The sequence below is a fragment of the Anas acuta genome, chromosome 9, assembly GCF_963932015.1.
Source record: "Anas acuta chromosome 9, bAnaAcu1.1, whole genome shotgun sequence".
Lineage (NCBI taxonomy): Eukaryota > Metazoa > Chordata > Aves > Anseriformes > Anatidae > Anas > Anas acuta.
In genome coordinates, this window is record NC_088987.1 from 8,776,737 (window position 1) to 8,798,673 (window position 21,937).

General features: G+C 42.1%; 1 protein-coding gene across 9 annotated transcripts in view; it reads right to left on the reverse strand.

Moving 5' to 3' along the window:
- Positions 1-21,937, reverse strand: part of MCF2L2 (MCF.2 cell line derived transforming sequence-like 2) — a 158,769-nt gene that overhangs the window by 97,328 nt on the left and 39,504 nt on the right. For all 9 annotated transcript variants that reach the window (XM_068691806.1, XM_068691811.1, XM_068691808.1 and 6 more), the window contains 6 exons: positions 17,624-17,738; positions 9,216-9,306; positions 7,847-7,966; positions 4,480-4,596; positions 1,037-1,186; positions 7-131 (listed from right to left, as the gene is read on the reverse strand). In XM_068691806.1, the coding sequence (XP_068547907.1) occupies positions 7-131; positions 1,037-1,186; positions 4,480-4,596; positions 7,847-7,966; positions 9,216-9,306; positions 17,624-17,738 (718 nt within the window). The remainder of the gene's footprint in view (positions 1-6; positions 132-1,036; positions 1,187-4,479; positions 4,597-7,846; positions 7,967-9,215; positions 9,307-17,623; positions 17,739-21,937) is intronic.

Consider the following 21,937-nt stretch of genomic DNA (forward strand, 5'->3'; position numbering starts at 1 on the left):
ACTAACCTTTCCACTGTTGCCACATTTTCTAGTTCATCCGGACTGAGTTTGCTGTTGGCACTTCGGGTGACTGGCTCCCTAATACATGTCAGTAGGGTGGCCCCCTGTTTCACAGCTAGTTTCAGCTCATCCTGAGGGGGGAAACAAGAAAAGTATATGTTTATGCTAACGACAGTTCCATCTCTTAGGTAGACAACATAGTAATGCTAAGGGAGGTTACTTTTGTAGGTATTGAATACTTGGAACAGAATATAAGTGCTTCACAATGATGACATATCTTTCTAGGAATGCAGGGACTAAATCTATTCACTATGAACAGTAGATATATTTCTGAGAAAAGGAACATTGTATAACTTCTGAACAGATTGCATTTTTGACTAGGTAACTTTCAGAATAAAATACTCTAACACAAATCAAATGTATGCTACCAATTGTTCAGTCAGCTGAGACGCTGCTGAGACATTGTGCTTCTTAATGGGATTTCCTCAAACTGTGACATGCTAAGTCATGGTATGACAGCTATCAAGGAGTCAACCACAGAAGAAGGTATCTTCCTAGCATGAAAGATGAGCAATGAAAAGGACAATGATGATCAAAAATTAATGTCAGCTGAGGAGTCTCCACCACACACATCTTGCATAGATCTCTGAAAATGTTCTAGATGTTCTGAAATCCATTTTTAAGTCATCAGGGGATGCCTGTGAAACAAAACCTTTACTACTTTCTCATAAAGCAGGGATTCATGGTCCTCCCCTGTTACCAGCACTGAAGGAGACTGCACAAAGGAACACCACCAAATCTTTGGAGATAACATAGTTCATGTCAACTGCAACAGAGCAGGATAGAACAATATCCTGTTCTATCACTCATGAAGCTGTGCAGTCCTTTTTCATAGCTGCATCAAATCAATCTCCTGAATCCAGGTTTTTCTCTCTTCAGTAGTTTAGATGATGGATTCCCAAAATAATGGCAGAAAAAACTGTTAAATCAAAACCCACTTATTACACAAATGGAGCTGTCACGAGACAACATTCACCTTCAGCTTGCTGTGATGGTCAGTGTGTGCAGACAGGAGCTCTTCTGTGCACTGCACATCGTTGGGAAGTTCTGTCTCTGCTAAGTCCGTTCCAAAGGTCTGCAGCATCTGTGCTGTTGTTTTCACTGTCATTGCAAAGTTTTCAATAGCCTGGAAAAGCAGGAGCATAAAGTCACAGACTGCTTATTTACTGCATGTCAGCTGTGTTTAGCTCGTCAGACACTGTGCTGCAATGCCTGTAAAGGGGGCAATGCTGCTGGTTTTGAGAAGATCTGTTACAAGTTACAGATTAAATTCTGTGTCACAAAGGATCTTTTCAAAGGCCTACAAAGTATCACCATATCCATGAACCAGATGGAGAACTTCCAGAGCTTAAATGACATAATGAAACCACAGAGGACATCAACTTCAAAGCCCAGTCTGGAACTTCAGATCCTCTGCCCATGCTTGCTGGGAATTTCTGTGGTGTTTAAAGATTTTAATTAAGGCTTCATTTAAGTTGAAGAGACACCAAAAGGACATAAGCCAAAGCCTTTTTACTTTTATTTTTATACATCCATTGTTCACTTAGCAGCAATCTGTCTCCTCTTTGACTTCTCAAACTGTGCATCTCCATCCTGCCTATCTGTACTTAATGTATTCCAGTCACTCCCTCCCATCCCTCCCACAAATTGAAGAATGACTTACTACAAATATATTTAAAATGCGTAAATTCATTGGAGCATTACTGCTTCTTGGGTGCACTAACACAAAACTCATCCAAATTTTGTGGTTTTATTGAAGAAAGTGAAGTGAAAGTGAGAAAGGCTTAATAAGAATGCTGCCTTTTCAAACTAGAATACTAGAATAGTTCAGACTTATGACATATGATTAAAACCTTCGTACCTTGTAGCAAGTGACTACAAGTTTTTTCGTGATCATGCCCCAGTTTCTTTAGGGATAAAGAAAGACTGTATTGTTCCGCACAGATTTGTTCTTTACACTTTTTGACCTAATCCACACAATATTTTGAGTCACTCAATAGCACTGGGGATGCTCTTACACCCGGTTAAACATTATATAGTTTTTGCAAGTTGTATTCCCTTCTCCAGCAATGATGGGAAATCCTCATTTGCAACCACAAGGGTTAAAATTACGTGGTGTGCTCTGTGGAAAACAAACTGGAGGTAGATTGTTGTTCAAAAGGTGCAGAAATTACATTCCACATCATGTGATCTTAAAGCAGGCTCCAGATGAGGCAATGCTAGCAGAGTTCATAGCCTTTTTTTTTTCTCCCCCATAAATTCATGTCCATGTTCAGCAGAAGCAGTACACTGACATATGCTCTGGCTCAGTGCTTATCAGCTGTAGCCTGCTGTTCTCAGCAATGAAATTAGTGTATTACAGTTGGCTAAAATGCCACACTTCTGACTGCAACACAGACAAAGCCATCCATGACAAAGAGCTCTTTACTAAGAGCCTAAAATGTACTCTGTGAGCAAGAAAGCTCACAGGCTCCTAGCCATTCAAGAAAGCAGAAACGAAGAGCAATGTTGTAAGATTGCTAAATCAATACTTTTTAGCAACAGCTTAAACCTGATTCAGAAAATGAAACAAAACAAAACCCTGGCAGGACAAGATATGAGAGTACTACGAGAAACAGTAAAGGGGATGAAGACACTGCATCAGCAAGACTGAAGGTCAGGCTTTTTCAAGGTGCCACTCAGGCCAACACTTCCCTGATGACAAACCTCTTATTCAGCAGATTACCTGGCTGACTACACCAGGCACCACAAGCTCGTCAGTACCTCAAGTAGTAGCATGGTTGTCCCCACTCATTGCCATGCATATGAGCAATAAATGGCTTCATATTCCTAAAGCGTGAGTGTGGTTTTGTCTTCAAGTCTCTGTGCTTGGTAAAAAGCTATTGAAATAAACGTAACCAAAAGATCTTAGGTTACACAGCCACACTCATCTCAAATCTTGGCTCACTTTTATTTGTGTATTTTACCAAACTATACGTTCCCACTCACAATACTCTCTTAGGCAATATTCTGTCCCTCATAATTAATACAGACTTTCCTGCCTGTGCCTCATCTTAGCCCCCTTCCCCATTTTTTTCAAGCCTTTAGTGGTTTGAAATATCACATGGATGATTCCTTCAGTCATGCCTCCTACAAGGACAGTTTCATATTTTTGATACTTTTAACCTGTAGGCTTGTTCACATTCTATCTCAAGGTTTTCCTCACTGTTTTCAGCAAACCTAGCAAGCCGGTGTTAGAAGTAACTCAGAATTCATGTTTGCTTATTTAAATGCCTGAAACATTTGATGGATTTCAAGAAAAGTAAAATTTAATCTTATAAGCACAGCAAAGCACAGCAAACGGTAGCAGGAAAGTGACAAAAGTGATCCAACTTTACAAGAGTTGTGGTTTATTACACAGAAAATACTGAAGTCCGATTTAAAACAACAACAACAACAAAAAGTTAACAATGATCAACGTTGGCTTCCAAGCTATCTCAGAAAAGCTTTTTCCGAATGCTAGATCTAGCTGTGGGTCAACAACAACAAACCCAAATCCCAGGCTGCTCAGAACACAGCAAAACACTGGGGCTACTTAGATGCGAGCTCTAACATACCACTCTTGCAAGCAGACCCACAAAGACTCATGCAAGCATTTGCACACTCCCTCAGGGAAATTAATTCAGTTTCCAGGATGAGGACTGAGCTTTGCACCTTTCCATGTAGAGAGGATGGGACAACATTTTGGCTGATTATCTGACAAAGATTGGGGTCTGTTTTTTGTAAACCACCACCTTTTCTGGGAATCGTAATGAAATGTTTACATTGTTTTGAAGCAGCCACTGAGATACATTAACCAACCCAAAATGGAACAAATAATCAAACCTGTAACAAGTTTCCTAAAGGCAACACAATAAATAGTCTTTCTGCTTTCCTACAATTATTAATTATTCTCAAGTTACTCAAAATAAGAGACATCTGGAACAAATGTTTACATAGCACAGAAATGAAAACAAAGGGAAATAAAATCAAATGTCTTGAGTGTTTTCTTCTCTTAAAAACATGGATATAATTGCTCATTAAAGTGAGAATCCTGACCTTTCATTCAGAACACTGTTACAGCATATGTGCCATTTTGACCATGAGCTGCAGGCCTCTGAATCCATCAGTTACCCAAAAGATAAGAATGTGCCCAAGGGCCTTGCTGAATAATAATGTTATGACACCGTAGATCCTAGTCCAGGTCAACTACTACTTTTGCTACAAGCTTTAGGGGAACTTACCCTTCTCTGTTTGAGTCATGGAATCCCTCTTTCCACAAATCCCTAGTAAAATGTGTAGGCTGAAATGCAGCTGAAGAGTTCCTACCTAATGGTTGCTGTACATTTGTCACCTGGACATTTGTGGGGGTAGACGTGTAAGAACAACACCAAAACTCACGGTTCGGTGATGTATCCACTGACTGTGGCCATACTCCAGGGTTCCTCCCAGCTCCCGGGTCAGCTGACTTTTGTCAATATAGCCGTGCAGATCAGAGACGGAATTTAACATGATGATCTGAAACAAATCCAAACACAGCGGACTGAGAGAAATAACGAGCCCTTTCAATCATTGTTCTTAGGATCCATTTTCTTACTCTAAACAGTCTCCCTACCACTCAACCTGCTTAATGAAAGCAAAAGCATCTTCTGGTAAGCAGTATTACCTTTCGGCTACCACTGTAGATCTTGCACCACAAGTGGTTACACAAATAACATACTTAATTAGGTCCTGTTGTTCTACCAGCTAGAAAATACACCATGACTTCAGCACCAGAAAAACAGGACGTTGAGAACAAACAACTAGAAATTTTAAGCCTTTGACTTTAATGTGTTAAATATATTATTTTGTCCTGCAGTTTGAAGAAAGGACAACTGGCTATGCCTGTTAGCACACATTAATTCCAATGGAGCATGTTAAGTATGCTGTAGACAGGGAGATGAGCCCAGCTGTGTGGAGGGCATATATTACAGGTTGAATAAGGGCTCTAAGAAAAGCCTTGAAACAAGCCTGGACAGGCTTTTGGTTGATCTTTTTTTTTTTTTTTTTTTTTTTTTTTTTTACAGAATCATCCTAGAATAATTCAGGTTGTCTCTAGAATAACTTCTTTTCAAAGCTAGGTCAGATATGAGATCAAACCATGTTGCTCAGGACTTTATCCAGCTGGGTCTTAAAAACCTCCAAAGACTGAGACTGTGCAGTCTCTTTGGGCAGTCTGTTCAACTGCCTGATTATCCCCATGGTGAAAATGATGTTTCTTATATCAAGTTAGTACTGCCTTTGTTCGCTTTGTCAGCTCTCTCTTGTCCTCCAGTCATACACCACCTGGATGCTCTCAGTAACCTGCTTAGAGAGATTGGAAAGCTGCAATCACACTATATTAACCCTCACCAAGCCTTTCCTTTTCCAAACTATACAATCCCAGCTCTTTTATTATCTTCTTACAGAGGAGATGCTCCAGGCCCTGGCCTGCTTGATGGCCCTTCACTGAGCTCACTCCAGATTAGCAACTTTCTTGTTACCAAAACTAGATGCAGATGCAAGATAATGAGAACCAACTAAAGGGGGACAATCATTGGTCTCTATCTACTGGCTATGCTCCTGCTAATGCTGATATTGTAAATAAAGGATGCTGATAGCTTGTGTTGCTGCCATCGCACACTACTGCCTCACGTACGACTCGCTGTCTACCAAGTCCCCAGGTCCTGCAGCAGAGCTGCTCCCCAGGCAGCTGCTCAATCCAGTGGTGATTTCACCCAGAATATCTACTTTATTGAACATATTTGCAGTCTGATAGCTCAGATAAACTCCTTAACAAATGCACATCATGTTCTTGAAGCTACTTTTTAATGCTCCTGTTCAAGCCTTTTCAAGGGTGCCAAATAGATACGGCCACTCTCAGTAACTTCATCTGCTCTGAAATTGAGCTATATATGCCCAGATTTATTTACTTATTTTTAGGATGGGCTGCAAACTCAGCCAAGAGGCCCCTACAGAGATCATGGCAGACCCCAGAGAACTTAGGAGACCCCTAGCACAGCACTAAGCAATTTATTACAGCATCAGGCAGATGTAGGCAGCATATATATAAGACTATCTGCAGGTATGTGGGAAGGAGGCATAAAGCACATCATGCTCTTAGTTTTTCTAGGACTGGTCTCTAAAAGCTATGTGGACATACCAAAGATGGCTCAAATTTTGAATGTCCAAAAAGACCCTCGACTAAACTCATCTTGATTTTTCTACCTGTAGGAAAGGTATGCTAATATTTAATACTTAATGCAGTGCCTGATCCCTGCCTACAATTAACTCCTCTTCCAACAGTGATAGTTTAAAATTGGATTTGAAATGCCACTCTGTCATGCAATAAATTGCTAAAAGTAGAGAAGATGCTGAATTGCTAGAAAATGCTATTTCTTGATGTTCTCCTTTTGTAGGCTGCAGTTTCTGGTACAACAGTTGCTATGGTAACACATTCTGGCTTACTAAGTACAGGAACATCCAATTTTAAAGTGATATAAAATGAAAAGATTTTGTTTTGTAATCAAACACATATTTTAACATCAATTTTGCATATTAATCACCAAAATGCCACCCCTGCCAAACTACAGTCAGTGTGAAAAATTAACCCACAGTAACAAAGCGAATGTTCATGGCTTCTTTTCTGTACGCACTGTAATAAACAGTCTGCTGTGTCCTACTACAGCAGAAGCAGGAAGTGCATGAACTTCAAACCTAGGTACTGACAAAGGTAGAAATTGTTGGAGCGGAATCATGGGTCTTTTGCAAAACGATTTAAAACCACAAGCAAAATCCCAAACAATCATATGAAATCACTCCAGTAAAGTCATTGTGGAACACAGCGTGAGTCAGTTCCAGGACGAAATACCAGCAATAATCATCATTCATGTTTATTTATAAAACACTTTGAAACCACAGGCAAGCGTGCAGCTGGGAACAATTCCAAAAAGAGCTATCATAGTATAATGTAAAACTCTTTCAGGATTGGTAACCTTCTTCAGATCACATTCTCATCAACCTGAACGTATGCCAAGTATATAGAAAAAGCAGTAAAAAGCATGCTTTGAATCTTGAAGGGGTGGAGAGCATGAAAAGCATTAAAAATAAGCAACGCCATGTAGGCTCTTAACAGGGCACTACGAGATTGTCAGCAGTCCATAGCGCAGAAGTAGCCCTAGCCTTTCACTTCTCTTTAGTGCTCACCACTAGTGTACTCTTGTCACTGGAGCGAGATCTACCTCTGCCTACATCGGGGGAACAGCTCCACCGAGTTAAGATGTCACTGCTTAACCTGAGTTACATTCTGTAGCTGGACTGATCCTTCACATGGGAACATGTCCATTAAAATCCTGTGAGGCATTCACCAGGAATTAACTCTTTGGCATTCCTGCAATTGATAGTAGATAATCCCACAAACACAATTTAAACAAACCATTGTTACACATACAAATAGGTTCTGCTTTTTCCCTGAATATATCTATCACTGGAATGAAATAAAAAATAACTTATCTGATCCAGACAATGGAGTCAGTTGTAAATGTGCCTACGTGCCTCTCAAAGCTTGTTTGATCTCATTCTGTTTTCTGTTTAGGTTTTGTTGACCTTGTATACACCACACAGACCAAATCACAGCCCCAGTTGCCACTTGTAATCAAATTTTAATTATTGGGTCATGAGAAGATGCAGACACCTAAGGCACTGCAGGCATGCAGATAAGAACACATGGACAAAAAAAATGTATGCTTACCGGTACCTTCATTTTAAAGTCATCTCGATAGAGTTTAATGCCAATGTCAGCGATTGTCCTTTGGATAAAGCGGGAGGGCCGCAGGACAAACACCAGCTGCAGGTTTCCTGGAAATGCTCCCTGCAAAAACCATAAAATTATTAGAAGGCAAAACTCTGCCTTGTAGGGAAGCCAAGGCAATTTTCAGCCAAGTGTTTCCTAAAGGGGGTAAACCAGGGAGGACATTGAAACTTGGCCAGTCCAGCTGCTAATGATATCAGCTGTCCATTCTGCACAACTCCAATGTCAGTATCCAAAGCCAATGGAAATACTGTGGATTTTACTGCCCAGCCATATATTGCTTTCTGGAAGGGATTTAGCACAGACCTCTGAAGTTTCTGCACTAGTACCTTCACCCTTCCTCCTCTCAGGTCTGAAACACAGCAAGCCTCCTTTGCACTAACACACCTTAGGTCTCCCTATAACCCCCCCACCCTTTTTTTTTTTTTTTAACCTACAAAACTGGCTACCCATGTTGGACTTGGTGAAAGAAGCAGGTGGCACAAAAGAATTTCCCAGACTGACCTGCCTTCTCACTCTGGAAAGGTTTTAATCTTTTTAATCTCATTTGTTTTTCCTACGTGCAGGCACTCAACACATTCAGCAGTCATAGTCCTGTCTGCAACACCTAGCCTACACCTCTCACACACTCCTCTCCTCTGTGCTCATCAGCGTTAAAAGAAGAAGAACAAGAAGACGGCAGCTAAAGAGAACTAAGAATGAAAAACAATTATCTAAAACTCTTGAAGTAATTTAAAGTAACCTTGGTTGTCCCTTCATCCTAAACCTCTAAGCACTTGCTCCTCACACAGCACATGTTCCACTTAAAAGATGTATAAAAACAGCTGCTTTTATTAGTATTATTATTAGTATTAGTATTTTTTTCAGAAAAAGTGCCTGAACTCCCACTTTCACAAATGAGATACAACGAGCTATTAATAGTTTCTGAGATCACTTACTACCACACAAACACAAATCCACTGGGATCTGTTTAGTTCACAGACAGGCCATGTAGTCACCCCTCACAATGCACAGAAAGGATCCTCTGTTAGACTCTTCTGGAAACAACTTCATATTACTAGAATTCATACTGCAGTCAACCAGCACATGAGGAATTTGTCCTAAATTCAGCAGTAAACAAGGCTGTGTTTTCTGTTACTGCAGCTTCCTTTCTCTCATGAGAAACTCATGAGTTTCGGGACAGGATAGAATCTGTATCCATAGCCAAAAAATAGAAACTAAAAATGAGTACATGAGACTGTATCCTGTGTAAAAGGCACATCAGATAATTTTGCTTTCTAGAAGGTAAATAACAAAAGCATGTACTTACTGCTATCCGTGTCAGGGATGCCTTGACTGCACTCCATTTGTCCCGTCGTCTGTCTATGATGATGATGAACCCGATGCTGGCAGCCTCCAGACTGCAAAACAGATTAAATAAATCTGTTGGGTTACATGAAGATACTCCCATTCCAACGAAGTGTACAGCAGCAAAACTCAGCCTCCATCGGATCACCCTCCAAGCCCATTACAAAAGTGCAATGTACAGTGGAAAGAATGAATATTTGGCAGAAATTCACTTTAATACAAAAGCCAGGATTTTTTCTTGTCCTAGCATAAGGCTACCAGCTTACACAAAACATGAATATTTTATTTGCTGAATCTCTCAGCTGCTATGCTACTTTGCTGCCAAATCTAGGTGATACAAATAATTCAGGATCACAAATTACATTGTGCTATACTGAAGGCAAAAATGTCAGACCTTGCTTTTTCTCCAAATTAATTCAAGTTATTAGACACCCCCTTCAGCCTTCATACATAATAAATAAATAAATAAATAAATCCAGTATGCTATATATTTTCTGAAGATTTTTGGAAAAAAGATTCAGAGGAAGGCACGAAAAAAATTGTGTATTGCAGATTGTTACAGAAAGGGTGTGAGAAAGTAGTAACAAAAATCTAAATCTGTGGGTTTCTTAAACTACCCACAAATTTGCATTGCTTTTTTTTTAATTAAACTGCATCTGCTGACTGAGACCAAAAATTTCTTTGGAGGTCTAGTGAGCATGAAAGGCCCGGGCAACTCACCTTCAGCACCCAGAATACCATGTAGCACCTCTGCGGACAGGCTTCCTCTCCTGCCTTGACAATGGATGTTGCTGCATCATAAATAGGGTGCCAGGAATTCTCAAATGTTTAGCTAACTCTTTAAAGCAAGAGGATTGAAAGCCTCAGGTGAAAACAGCAAAAGTTGGGGTAAACTTGCCCAGAGTTTGGGAATTCAAAAGGAGCACAAAGCAATATGTCATTTTCCCCCTTTGCTCATGTAATACATGTGCAAAAAATATTCTTTTGTTTAATGATTTGCCAAAAAACATTTAGGTAACTATAGAAAGTAACTTAAATGAAAACCACTGAAAGGGTTGTGAGGTACTGTTACAGGCTGTCCGGGAAATAGTTGAGTCACTGTCCCTGGAGGTCTTCAAAAAACATGTAGATGTAAAGCTCAGTGGCATGGTTTGATGGTGGGCTTGGCAGTGCTAGGTTAAAGGTTGGACCAGATGATCTCAGAGGTCTTTTCCAGCCTAAACAATTCTATGATTCTATAAAGAAATCAAATGCTAGAGATTGTAGGGTGCAAATGCATTTAAGAAAGACAGGTGAATTTAAATTTAAGGGAGACAGAAGAAATGGGAAAAAGGTTTTTTGGTTCCTTATTCCCATTTAATACCTGCTGGGATATCATCCCACACCAGGCAAAAGGCTGGGGTGGTGCGAATCCCCGATCCTCAGCATCGGGGCTGCATCCCCCTGGTCATGGTGCTCTGCTGATCCCTGTGCTAGCAACAACAGCCCCGGTTTCTCCCTTTACTGAACATGAACACCCCAAAAGGCAGAGAAGCCATGGAGAAGCTGTCAGATAGAAACACCCAGCTCCATGGCCTAGAGAACAGAAGACCAGTCAGTCAACACTGCCTGCTGTCTGACCATCGAGTCCACAGAAATTTGGCTTGTTAAAGACAGGATCATACTCACAAATACTTGAAAACTCTCATACAACCTATCCACCAGTACTAATCTATAAAAAAAAGTTTTCAAATATTTGATACCAGTAACACTGACATTTGTCACAATCCAGATCTCCCCAGAACAGTCCCAGCACACTCCCTGGCCTCCTGTTGAGGCACAAACTCTTTAGTTTAGTTCTTCCACCAGCAGTTCATGAAACGCCCGCAGAAATGGCTAATCACAAGATGCATACCCCACATCAGTTTCTTTGCTCTTATAAGGAATACTGATACTGATCTAACTATCTGGTTAACCAGAGCCAAATTCTAAAAATGCGAATCGTGATCAGTTATTCCAAGAGAACAATGTTATGGTTCAAAATTCATGTTACGTGGAGTGTATTATTCTATCTGTTCTGTTATTTAGAACAAAGTTAAATAGAGAGACTTGTGGGGAATTAAGTTGATGTAATTCTGTTTTCAACAGCTACAGGTTTAGATAACCTTGGAAAAAGCTGGCTCTTTACTAGGCTTGATACAGTTTTGACAGCCATGCCAATTTTTGTGAACCATGTTAAAGCAGGAGGGAAATGGCAATGTAAGAGGGCGATTTTGAATGAATCACATGGCTCACCAAAATACGACCTCTGCTCTAAGGAAACAGAGAATGTATTATTGCAATCAACATCCAGTTAGGTCTTCATAGCTCAGACTCAGAATCAATTTTCAGCTTCTGAATATCACTCACACAATAACTGGATACACAAATCAAGTTGGAATCTGATGCAACTCCATTAAAACCAGCAATTTATAATAAAATGACCAACAGAGTAGACATGTTTAGCTGAAGTTAACAAAATGCTGACGTTAGTCTAAAGAAAAATATTATTCGCCTAATATCAAATTAATAAATATGAGAAAAAGCTGTTCTTTGTAAAATTTATGATGTAGCTAAACCACAAGTAATTCTATCCATAAGCACCACATTCACACAAGCTGCCTGCACATAGAAATTGCCCTGTTTTGCCCATCTGCCTGAGAGACTGGCTAAAAGCTTTCTAAAAGGAGCGCACACGGAAGACTGGAGGCCTAAAGGAATCCAGAGTCAGACCCTTACAATCACACCTTGGTAAGCAAGCTGCAAAGGAAGTAACTGACATGATGGCATCTGCCAAAGGCAACAAGTACAACCGTGGTTTAAACAAACACAAAAGTGGTTGTGCCAAGCAAAACTTGCCTCTGTGCTTCAGAACTAACTCTTAAGTCCCGTCTTTAAAAGTTCCTCAGACATGCAGAGAAGAAATCGCTTAAATGAAGGACTTTCCCTGTTTTCTCCAGTATATCTGCATGATCTAGCGCTTAATTTTTTTCAAATGTTCTTCTGCCACAGGGGGTTGTAACAGCACAAATGCATCCAGGCATCAGATGCAGTAACAAAAAATAAATTCATGGATAATAGGAATGAGGGCTTATGAAATATAGATTCAGACAAGAAAATACAAGAGAGAAGCAGCAAAGGAATTTTCTCATGAAATTGGGCTTGGTGAGAACAGTCATGGGGGAGGGCTGGGAATAATGCACATATGGGAATAGAAATATTGCTCATCAGTTGCCACCGCAAATCACACGGCATCGCAGGCCAGTTAAAGAGACAGACTGGGAAAGGGAAAGTGGAAATGGATACTGATACACTGGAGTTATACTTGGATTGAAATGGAGAAAAGAGCAAAGGAGAGCAGAACTCCACTTAGTGTGCAGCCCAGCCCACACTTCTCTCCCACAGGAGACCAAGCAGAATAACCCTGGTTGGCAAAGACCAAGCCTGCCAACCAGCTGGGCTTGGCCCACGGGGCTCAGGGGGAAGGCACGGGTCAGAATGCACAAAAGATATTACACAAACAGTGCAGGTACAACCCTAGCTGAGCATGAGTATGAAGAGCAGGCCAAGGCATGAGATTTGAGAGATTTGTTTAGGTAAAATGAGAACCGGGCCACGAAGCAAACAATTCTGGTAGCTATTACAGTATGTACTACCTCCAACACTGAACTTAGTGCACTGTCTGAGATGAAACACGTGAAAAAATGGAGAATAAAAAACTTTTAAAATAATGCAATCTGAAGGAGGAAGAGCAGAAAGAGAAGGTGAGAAAACCACATGTTGCTAAAAAGCAATGCAGCCAAGCAGATCTCTAAAGAAAATGTGAGGGAACGGGCACATCACTCAGAATCATGCGGCAGACTAGGCAAAGGCAAGCAGTACAGACACCATTCACAGATATGTCTTCATAAATCTTGACTGCTATGGGCTAGTGGATGCAACACAAATTGGATCTTAACATGAGAGCTACTTTTGGACAACAGAAAATGGGCCTGCAACCCTGGCACAAAGCTAGACCTGAGCTTCTGTAACGTTATTCCGCACATTTCATCTTGATGTTCAGGATGGTATCAACTGTTTTCACTGAGCTAAGCCAATGGTATCTCTCTCCTCTCTCTCTCTCTTTTTTTTTTTTTTTTTTTTTTATGACTAGACAAGGCTGATTTAAGACCTAAATTTAGCCAGGGAAACAGAGAGAGTGTCAGTAAGTGACCTTGTTTCAGTCAGCATACCAAAAGGAAAGGCCATTCCGAGGTCTGAATGTCATTTGGCACTACAGGACGTGCGCAGGCAAACAGCCATGAGAAGAGGCCAGGCCAAAATGACTGCATCAGTGCAAGCAGACGTTCAGCTGAGAAGCCCCGCTCGCATGTGTGTGTCCAGAGAAAGGGAGTTCATTTAAAAACAAGCACACAATCAGTGTTTTATCAGTACTGTAATATCTCTACCCTTGTTATGGATGTGCACAGGGATTTCTCCAGTTCTCTGAACAGAGAGATTTGAAGAGAATCGTGCACAGCAGATAAACATCAAGCTTGCCTCCAAATCTAATTCTTGCCTAGACATGGCTAGCAGGCAAATTCCCTCTCCCTGAATGAAATGTGTGCAGTCAGAGCTCCATCCTCAGCTCTGAATTCAGGTTAGCCCTTGAACACTGATTTGAGGAGGCCAGGAGACTCTGAATTTGTTGACCTTTTAGGAAGAAGAGAAGGGCACCTGTTCACCAAAGTAGTTCATCCATGTCAGCTGAAAGAGAAGGCAATTCTGGCTATGGAATACAGTGAGCAAAAAAGGGCTTTCTGCAGGTATCTATTGTAAGCATGCACACACAGAGGAATGCATTTGCAAATACAATGCTAACTAACATTTGCGCATGTCTATGTATGTAGGTCCCTTTTGTGGGACACTCATGACCACATGTTGAAGCAGATGGAAAATTAAGCAGATTATGGAAGTCTTACTGGGCTGAACTTCTGCCTTGGAAAGTAGTTTATGTTTTAAAACACAGAAGTGCAGGGATTGCTTAGAGCTCACCCCACAATACTGCATTACACCACAGCTGATAAAGCACATTTGCTTGGTAACTTCAAAGATGAGATAATGCTTGTGCATCTAAATAACACCACTTGTTATCTACCTCTGTGTTTTCAATGTTTTGTCATATGGGCAGAGAAGACCAGTTGTTCCAGAGGGACTTAGAAAGTTACTAACTTGCTGAATGATGTCATCTGCAATCACAGACCTCTGCACAACAAGCACAAACTTTATTCTGCAGGATACACAGAAACAAACACTACAAACAACAGATGTTCTCTCTATAATTGTCTGAAAAAATGATACTGATTTGTCTGGTTCACTGAGCTATGAGCAAAGAAGTATTTTCTATGCTAAACTGGGTGAACTGCTTTTCAAATGATACTTCATGTTACCAGATTCATGGCAATATCCCTTGTAACTCCACAAGAGTTGGAGATTATTCTCTTCTCTTAGTCTCTTTGATACTTAGACATTCTCCTAGAAAATAAAATAAAATGTGAACTACTAGCAGCAAATAACTGGAAAGCTATCATAGTACACACTGTACAGTAGTACTGAAAAAAATAACAAACGCAGTCCCTTTACTGCTTGCTGAGATGTAGGAAGGATACACTCTTTTTGCAAGGATCAACCAACTGCAGATTAACAAAGATCTGCTGCACCCAAACAGATGCACTACTTATGCAAACAAAGATTTTACTTCATATAATTATGTCATAAATCACAACCAAAGCTTGTCGCTCAGGTTCTTCTCCTTCTAAATTAATACCTTTGTCCCTCAGCTTCTACACAAAGGTTGGCGAGTTTCATAGCAATTCAAGAAGTGCAGAGTCAATCTCTCTAAAAGCACTGCAACAAAGTCTAGAAAAATCCTTGGATAACTCATATCTTGATGGCGAGATCTATGATTGAAACAGAGTCAAACCAACGTGCTGGTATGCAGTAAATGTAGGTTCAAATTCCAGCCTGTCACTGGCCTTGAACAGGTTGTTTAAATCAAGCTGAACAATTTCCTCAATACAAGCTTTGGCGAACTTGTCTATAGCGGAAGATACTACTTACACGTACCTCATCTTCTGTAAAACTGGCATATCAGAGCTGTCATGACTTCCTAAGCTCTGAGATTTAATTCGTCACTCATTGCTCTGGTGTTCCTCAGGAGGAGGCTGAAGAATCATAAAATCTTTCTGCCCATCATGTTGACAATGTAATGTACTAGCTCTCCAACATTACCTTAAATCACCCACCAGCATACCAAATACAAAGAATCGCCAAACTAGCTTTGCGTTTTTCTCAACTATTATTGCTGTTTTATTAACCCTGAAGCTGGTCATCCTCCCAGTCCTGAAGCTAGTGAAGAAATACAGAAGAGTTTCTCCTTGCAGAACAAAGGCCCTACAGAGCAGAGGGAAACAATGAAGCCGTTAAACTCACAGTGTGTGGTTTCTCTCAGCTTGCTTTGGCAACTCTATATGGGGAATACATGTAGGTGGAGCTGGAAAACTTCTTACCTAAACTTGAAGGAGGCACGTTTTCCCCTCGTTATCCTCTAAGCACCTTTATACATGAGACCACAGGAAATAATAAATCCCTGCTGTGCTTCTAACTAGCACAAACAGCCATGGTCCAGAGACAGGATCAGGGGACTGAAAAAATATTAAGCTCTTTTTGGATAAACAAAAAGTAATTCAGCAGCCATGCCTTAGCCTATTTCCTCAGAGCAGTGGAAGTGAGTTTGTTTCACTCCACTTACACAGCTGCAGGCAAACAGCAAGGGAAACATCCTAGCTGTAGAGCAATCTCCCAGTAAACAAAGCACCAGAAAGCACAACGTGCTTGCCAGAACCCTGTCAACAAGGCACTCACCTCTCTTTCCCACCCTGCTTCAGTGATTTGCTAGTAGCTGTTCCACGAGAGCAATCTCTCTCTTATTTTTCATTCCTTAAAACAGTTTCTTAAAAACAGTACAAAAATAACTGTACTGTAACATTTCTCAGAGGTAAGGCTAGTCTATAGCGTACACAGACCAGGATCCTACACTTCCCACAGCCTAACCAACTGCATCAGCCTTTTACTTTGTTGCTAATTTTCTTTTCAGACATCCAAGAACCCAGTTCCCCCTCTTTTTACAATGCAGCAACAGACGATGCTTAGATACTATGGTTTTATTTGGTATCAATAAATACCTCAGGCTGCTGCTTAGACCTCAAGGAGAAGACAGAAAAATCAAAGTATGGAAGTGCAATTCGCCAAATGTTTATCTATGGGCAGAGACCAGGGGACACAGTTCAGCTATCACAGAAGACAAAGAGGAGTCTTTCTACTGACTTTAAATGACGTTAGAAGCAAAAAGCACAAGATGATATACGGTTTACAAAGTTACAATCTTCCTGATAACAGCTTTCCTGATAACATGCAAAGCGCATTTGATAATCTATAATGTGCAACTCATAACAGGAAGGCTGCTATGTATTCTCACTGAGCCGCTGACATCAATAGCACTGTGGCAAATGCCTGTTCCAGCCCCAGACTGCATGGATCTTCTTAGTTTGTCTTGTTTCTGAGGACACAACCCACACACTGCCCTCAGCTTGTGTGACACATCCACAAACAATCCAATTACAAGGTCACGGATCCTCATTCCTAAGAAGGTTTACCAGCTTTCTTGAGTCTGGTCTGTCTGACCTCTGGTGAGCTTAGAGCATGCTGTCTGCACTTATGACTTCCCTCATCTGCCTATATAGCCTATGCAGTTCCAGCCCTGGAAAGATCTGGTCTGTGGGGCATCATGAAATAAATGGTACATTTATATGACAATTTTTTCACTTTCCCCTTGGGGCAGAGGGAAAGGGATTCTCACAAAGACAAAATTGACAAAATACATTTCCACTAAGATTAGGTATTAATAACTGTTCAAGCAAAGCTAGTCTGTCCAGTCAGAGCTTGGTATGCTTCTTGGGAAGTGTTAGAAACAGATACAACTCTCCACTTGTCATATCCAGTGCCCCTGAGAGTTATCACAAATAGCCTGTCTTAGCTCCCTTTTGATCTGCTCCCTTCACTGTCACTCTCCAGATCTACACACCTCTCCCATCCAGTTAAAGCCCTGAAAACCTGTCCTGTGTGAAGCTTTCTTCTTCTTTCCCATGCAAATAATGCAAGTGGTACCTCGGGCCCTCTGCACATAGGAAAGTTTCACACCAGCTGGATGGATACAGAATCACTGGTACATCCAGGTAGCACCACTAAAAGCAGTGAGACACTGAGGAAGGAAGGGTCTGATGGAAATAAACAGATATTTGTACTTAGGCTCACCTGGGAATGCTGGTTAGATATGTGACCACGTTCAGAAAATCCTCATCGGGTATGTCACTGAATCCTGCAAATTCTGGGAAGGTAATAATGGGTGCTCCATCCTTCCCTCTTCCTCCTGTGAAAGAAAGGTTGTAAATAGATTAGAGGGTGATTTTATACCTTGGGACAGACTGGTCGATATTCAGTTGAACGGGAAACACTGGTATATCCCTCAAGGAAAAGCACACATAACCTGTATACATGGCATAAAGGAGCTCTGTAATCATCCAAAAGTGTTCAACGCCAGGGTGGATGGGGCTTTGGGCAACCTGGTCGGGTGGAAGTTCTTGCCTATGGCAGAGGGGTTGGCACTAGATGATCTTTAAGGTCCTTTCCAACCCAAACCATTCTATGATTCTATGATCTTCCCTTTTGATACTCTAACTCGCTGTAGCTTCATTACCCCAATGCACCAAACTGATTTCGAATTATGAACAGAGCACGGCCTCCACGTTGGCCTGGGATGAAGGCGAATGGTGCCTGACGTACTGACCTCGGGGCACTCCAGCTGCACTACCTGCCAGCAGCACTGATGTGCAATGCACTGTCAGGCCAATCTAGTCAGACTTCCCACTGACCCAGACCGTTTGCTGTAGCCTAGAGACCAGGAACTAAAGACCAGGCCAGCACCCAGTCAGGATGGTTTGTTACAGATACTTAGTGACATCTTCTGGACGTGAGCAGCAACAGCCAGGAACACAAACGGGATGCTTGGCTGCTCTGTCTCTTCTTGCAGCGTTGCAGGCACTACCAGGTATTTAATACATGATTCCTGGGCACCATGCTTTCCCATTCATGTATTTCAGAAACGTGAAGATGCTCTTTATATGTGGGAAATGTAGCTACCTGGACTAATCTGGGTTGAAGCAGCAATATTTGCCTCTGAAGGACGAGATAAAGATTTCCCTAGATGTTCTCCTTTAAGCACCTGATAGTTTACCTGCAGTCATAGTCAAGATTTGTCTGATCTACAAGTTTCACATGGCACTTCTTATGTCCTTTGTTTCCCTTTTATCTTCTCTTTCTGTTACATCCACATTCATACTTGTGTTCCTCTTCTCTGTCCCCTTTTTGCTGAATTAGATAAGGCAGGTTGATGAGGCACTGTAAGTACGTGGGTGTGTATTTTTGTCACAGAATCCTCTATAAGAAGCCATCCAAGGAATGGATGCAGGCAGACAGAAAGCTTCCTTCTTCCCTTCACCCCTGGCAAGAAACCTAGCAGAACACACAGCAGCAGCTTCAGACTGAGCATTTGACTAAAAGGCTGGATTAACATCTCTTGGGCTCCTCCTCATTGCCTGAGATGGAGGTAGAACTTACTGCTACAGAAGAATGCTCAAAAGGCTCTTGAATACATAAATCTTGTATTTCAAATAAAGATAAGAAACTCACTTTTAGGGTGAAGTTTGGTGTAGATTTGTGAAGCAGAATTGTTAAATATTATGACAGTGAGAAAAAAAGGAATGCCCAAACTGTTGGGCAGCAAGTAATAATGAAAATGTTAGAATGTGTTGTTCATGTCCACATCTGAACCTGAAGCAGTAATTGGGTTACAAGGGAAAACAATCCATATCTGTTATCCACGTATCCATCTATTTAGCAAGGTAACAAGATGGATGTTAAGGTATAGAGTGGAAGCTGCTTATATACCCGGGGTGTCTAGAAAGCTCTCTTGTCTTTACAAGAGCAGTTCCATGCATCTACATGTTAATGCCATTTTTTTTCCCTGACTCTAAACCAAAATTTGCTGCAGTATGCAAATTTCTGCAGAACTGACAGGCTGCAGCCCCATGTCTTTCCCCAGACCATCACCCTTACCTTCTAGGGAGTTGTCACAAGATGTCTTCTGATCCTTAAAATACTTGACTGGCTCCTCAATGCCTTGGCAGGGCAGAGGGCACAAACTAAAAACCAACGGGGACAGCCTTCAATCAGTTCCACAGACATTAGGTCAAAGTGCAAGGAATTTCACCCCAAAGACTCTCTGAATAGTCACTGACCCTGCTGGGATTGTGCCTGAAGCCCATGCTCCTGGGCATCACTAGTGGGGAAAAAAGGACTGTTGGCTGACCAGAACATTTTATAATTCATTATAAGTAAGGCAGACAAGGACAGAATGTGCTCCAACAGCTCCAGTGAAGGACAAAAGAAAATAAAAGAAGAAAAAAAAACACTTTCAGAACAAGGTTAAAAAAAGAAAAAGACATTATAAGTAGAAAGTAAAGGAAGAGGAGGGAGACTACAAAGGAGTGCTGAGCAAAGTGAGACGTGAGCAGGGAACAAAGCTTAGGAGAGTTACATTAGGGCTAGCCAGGGCACGTCCGCTCTATTCAGTGCTGTCTGTGCAGAAAGATAAGGGGGGCAAGGACTGCCAGGAGCAAAGTTGCTTGATGGAAAGCCAAAGCAACGAGAGGCACAAGCTGAGCTAAAGGGCTGCATGTGGAGGAGCGAGGTATAAGGACTTGAGTTCAGTGCAGTCTAGAGGAGAAAGAAAGACACACTGAAAGAGAGAGCTCATGAGCATAGCCAGGCCTGGCAGCTGTCTCCATGCGATGCACAGACCTCTGCCTCGCCAGCTTGCAGCTCCTCCAGGCTCCATTAGATGCCACCCTGCAGCACTCTTCGAGCTCTCAGCCACCTCCAGCACCTTCTGGCAGCCCCAAACGCTGGCTCCAGGCCAGGGAAAGAGCAGCTGGTAGCAGTGGCTCTTGCAAGCAGCAGCCATCAGAGTTGGAGGCTCAGCTGGCAGGAACGGGAGGCTCGGGGCTATCCTCCAGCTGCATTCACGCCAGGCTCACTTCTGACCCTGCCTCAGGGCAGCCAGGCCATCCTCTGGCAGCTGCCCACAGGTCACTGCTGCTCACCCAGTGACACACAGGCTGCTGTCACAGCTAGCTTGAGCTTTGTGTGCACAGGAAACTCACCCAGATTTCGTCTGCCATCTCCTGACGCAGAGCTGAGCTCCCCACCCAGCCTCCAAACACAACACGATGCCACCCATCAGCTCCAGCAGTTTCCTACCAGAGGTCCAGCTCCTTTCTGTTTTCACACCCTGCAGACAGCCAGGATCCTCCCTCAAATCCAGCCCAAATTCATTGTATTAAAGGGCCGTGCTGGTCCCTATTCCCAGCCCACTTTTGCTTAGGGAAGGGCATGCTGATGGTAAGCCTTGACATGCGATCAGAGGTAGGTTGTCAGTAAGCGGCAGTTAATTCATTCCCATTCAGGGTCACACAGAAGTGGGTGAAACCCAACAACTTAGACCACTTGAGGCAGGCAACATCAGCAGGAGTTGGAAAAGCAAGAGGCAGAGCTGCCTGGAAAAAGGCAAGGATGAAGTGGAAAAGATTACAGCCTGCTTGACCTCCTGCCAGGTTTGCCACTCAAAAAATCAGCATCCCTTCTCTCCTCTTCCAGAGCACTTTCCTTATTTTCCACCCCAGCATCTCGCTCAGCTTTTCCTCTTCTCTTGTGGCCTAAGGGCAAAGGGACAGGAAGAGCCCAGGTGACAGGACAGAAGTACACAGTCAATGTGGAAGGGAAAGAAAAGCAGGAGAGATGGCACAAACGGCTTTGGGGAGTGCAGGGCATGGCAATAGGACCTTGGCTCACTCTCACGTGTGCCAGTTCCCCAGGGCTCAGGGGCACAACACAGGAACAACTACAAGGTGCTATCAGATATTTCTCATGTTCTTAAGCCAAATTAATTTATCACAGGACACAGTGACAGATCTTTCAGCTGCCAGTACAGCCCAGCTAGCTGTTACAAACAGGGCTGGAATTTGGCTGTTGCCATAAAATAGGTGAAGCGTTTCAGGGGAACGCTTATTCAGGGGAATATGCATGACAGATAATAGGATATCACAGCAGAGAAAGTTTAATTTTGCTTTGCAGTGTGAAAGGTGTGATTGACAAATGAGGTGTGAGGGCTGTATTCTGAGAGCTCACGCAGCTGGAGCTGCGTGCTGGTAGGACTGATGTAAAAGCAGCAAGCATTTACAACTGCAAGCCAAATTCCTGGACACAGTTGGGATCCTAGGAAGTCAATGACTCCCCATTTCTAATCCACCTATGCTTCCTGCCCAAGCACCAGAGCCACGGTTTAGATGCTGAGGTGCTACATTCAAGTCCCATTCCACATCAAGCAGCTCTTCTTGTAACACGAGCAGCTAGACATGTAAAATAATATCTAGTAATATCAGATATCAGCAAATATGATGAATCCTTTGGGAAAACAAAACCAGGCTACCAGCAGAAGTTCCAGAAGTTTGT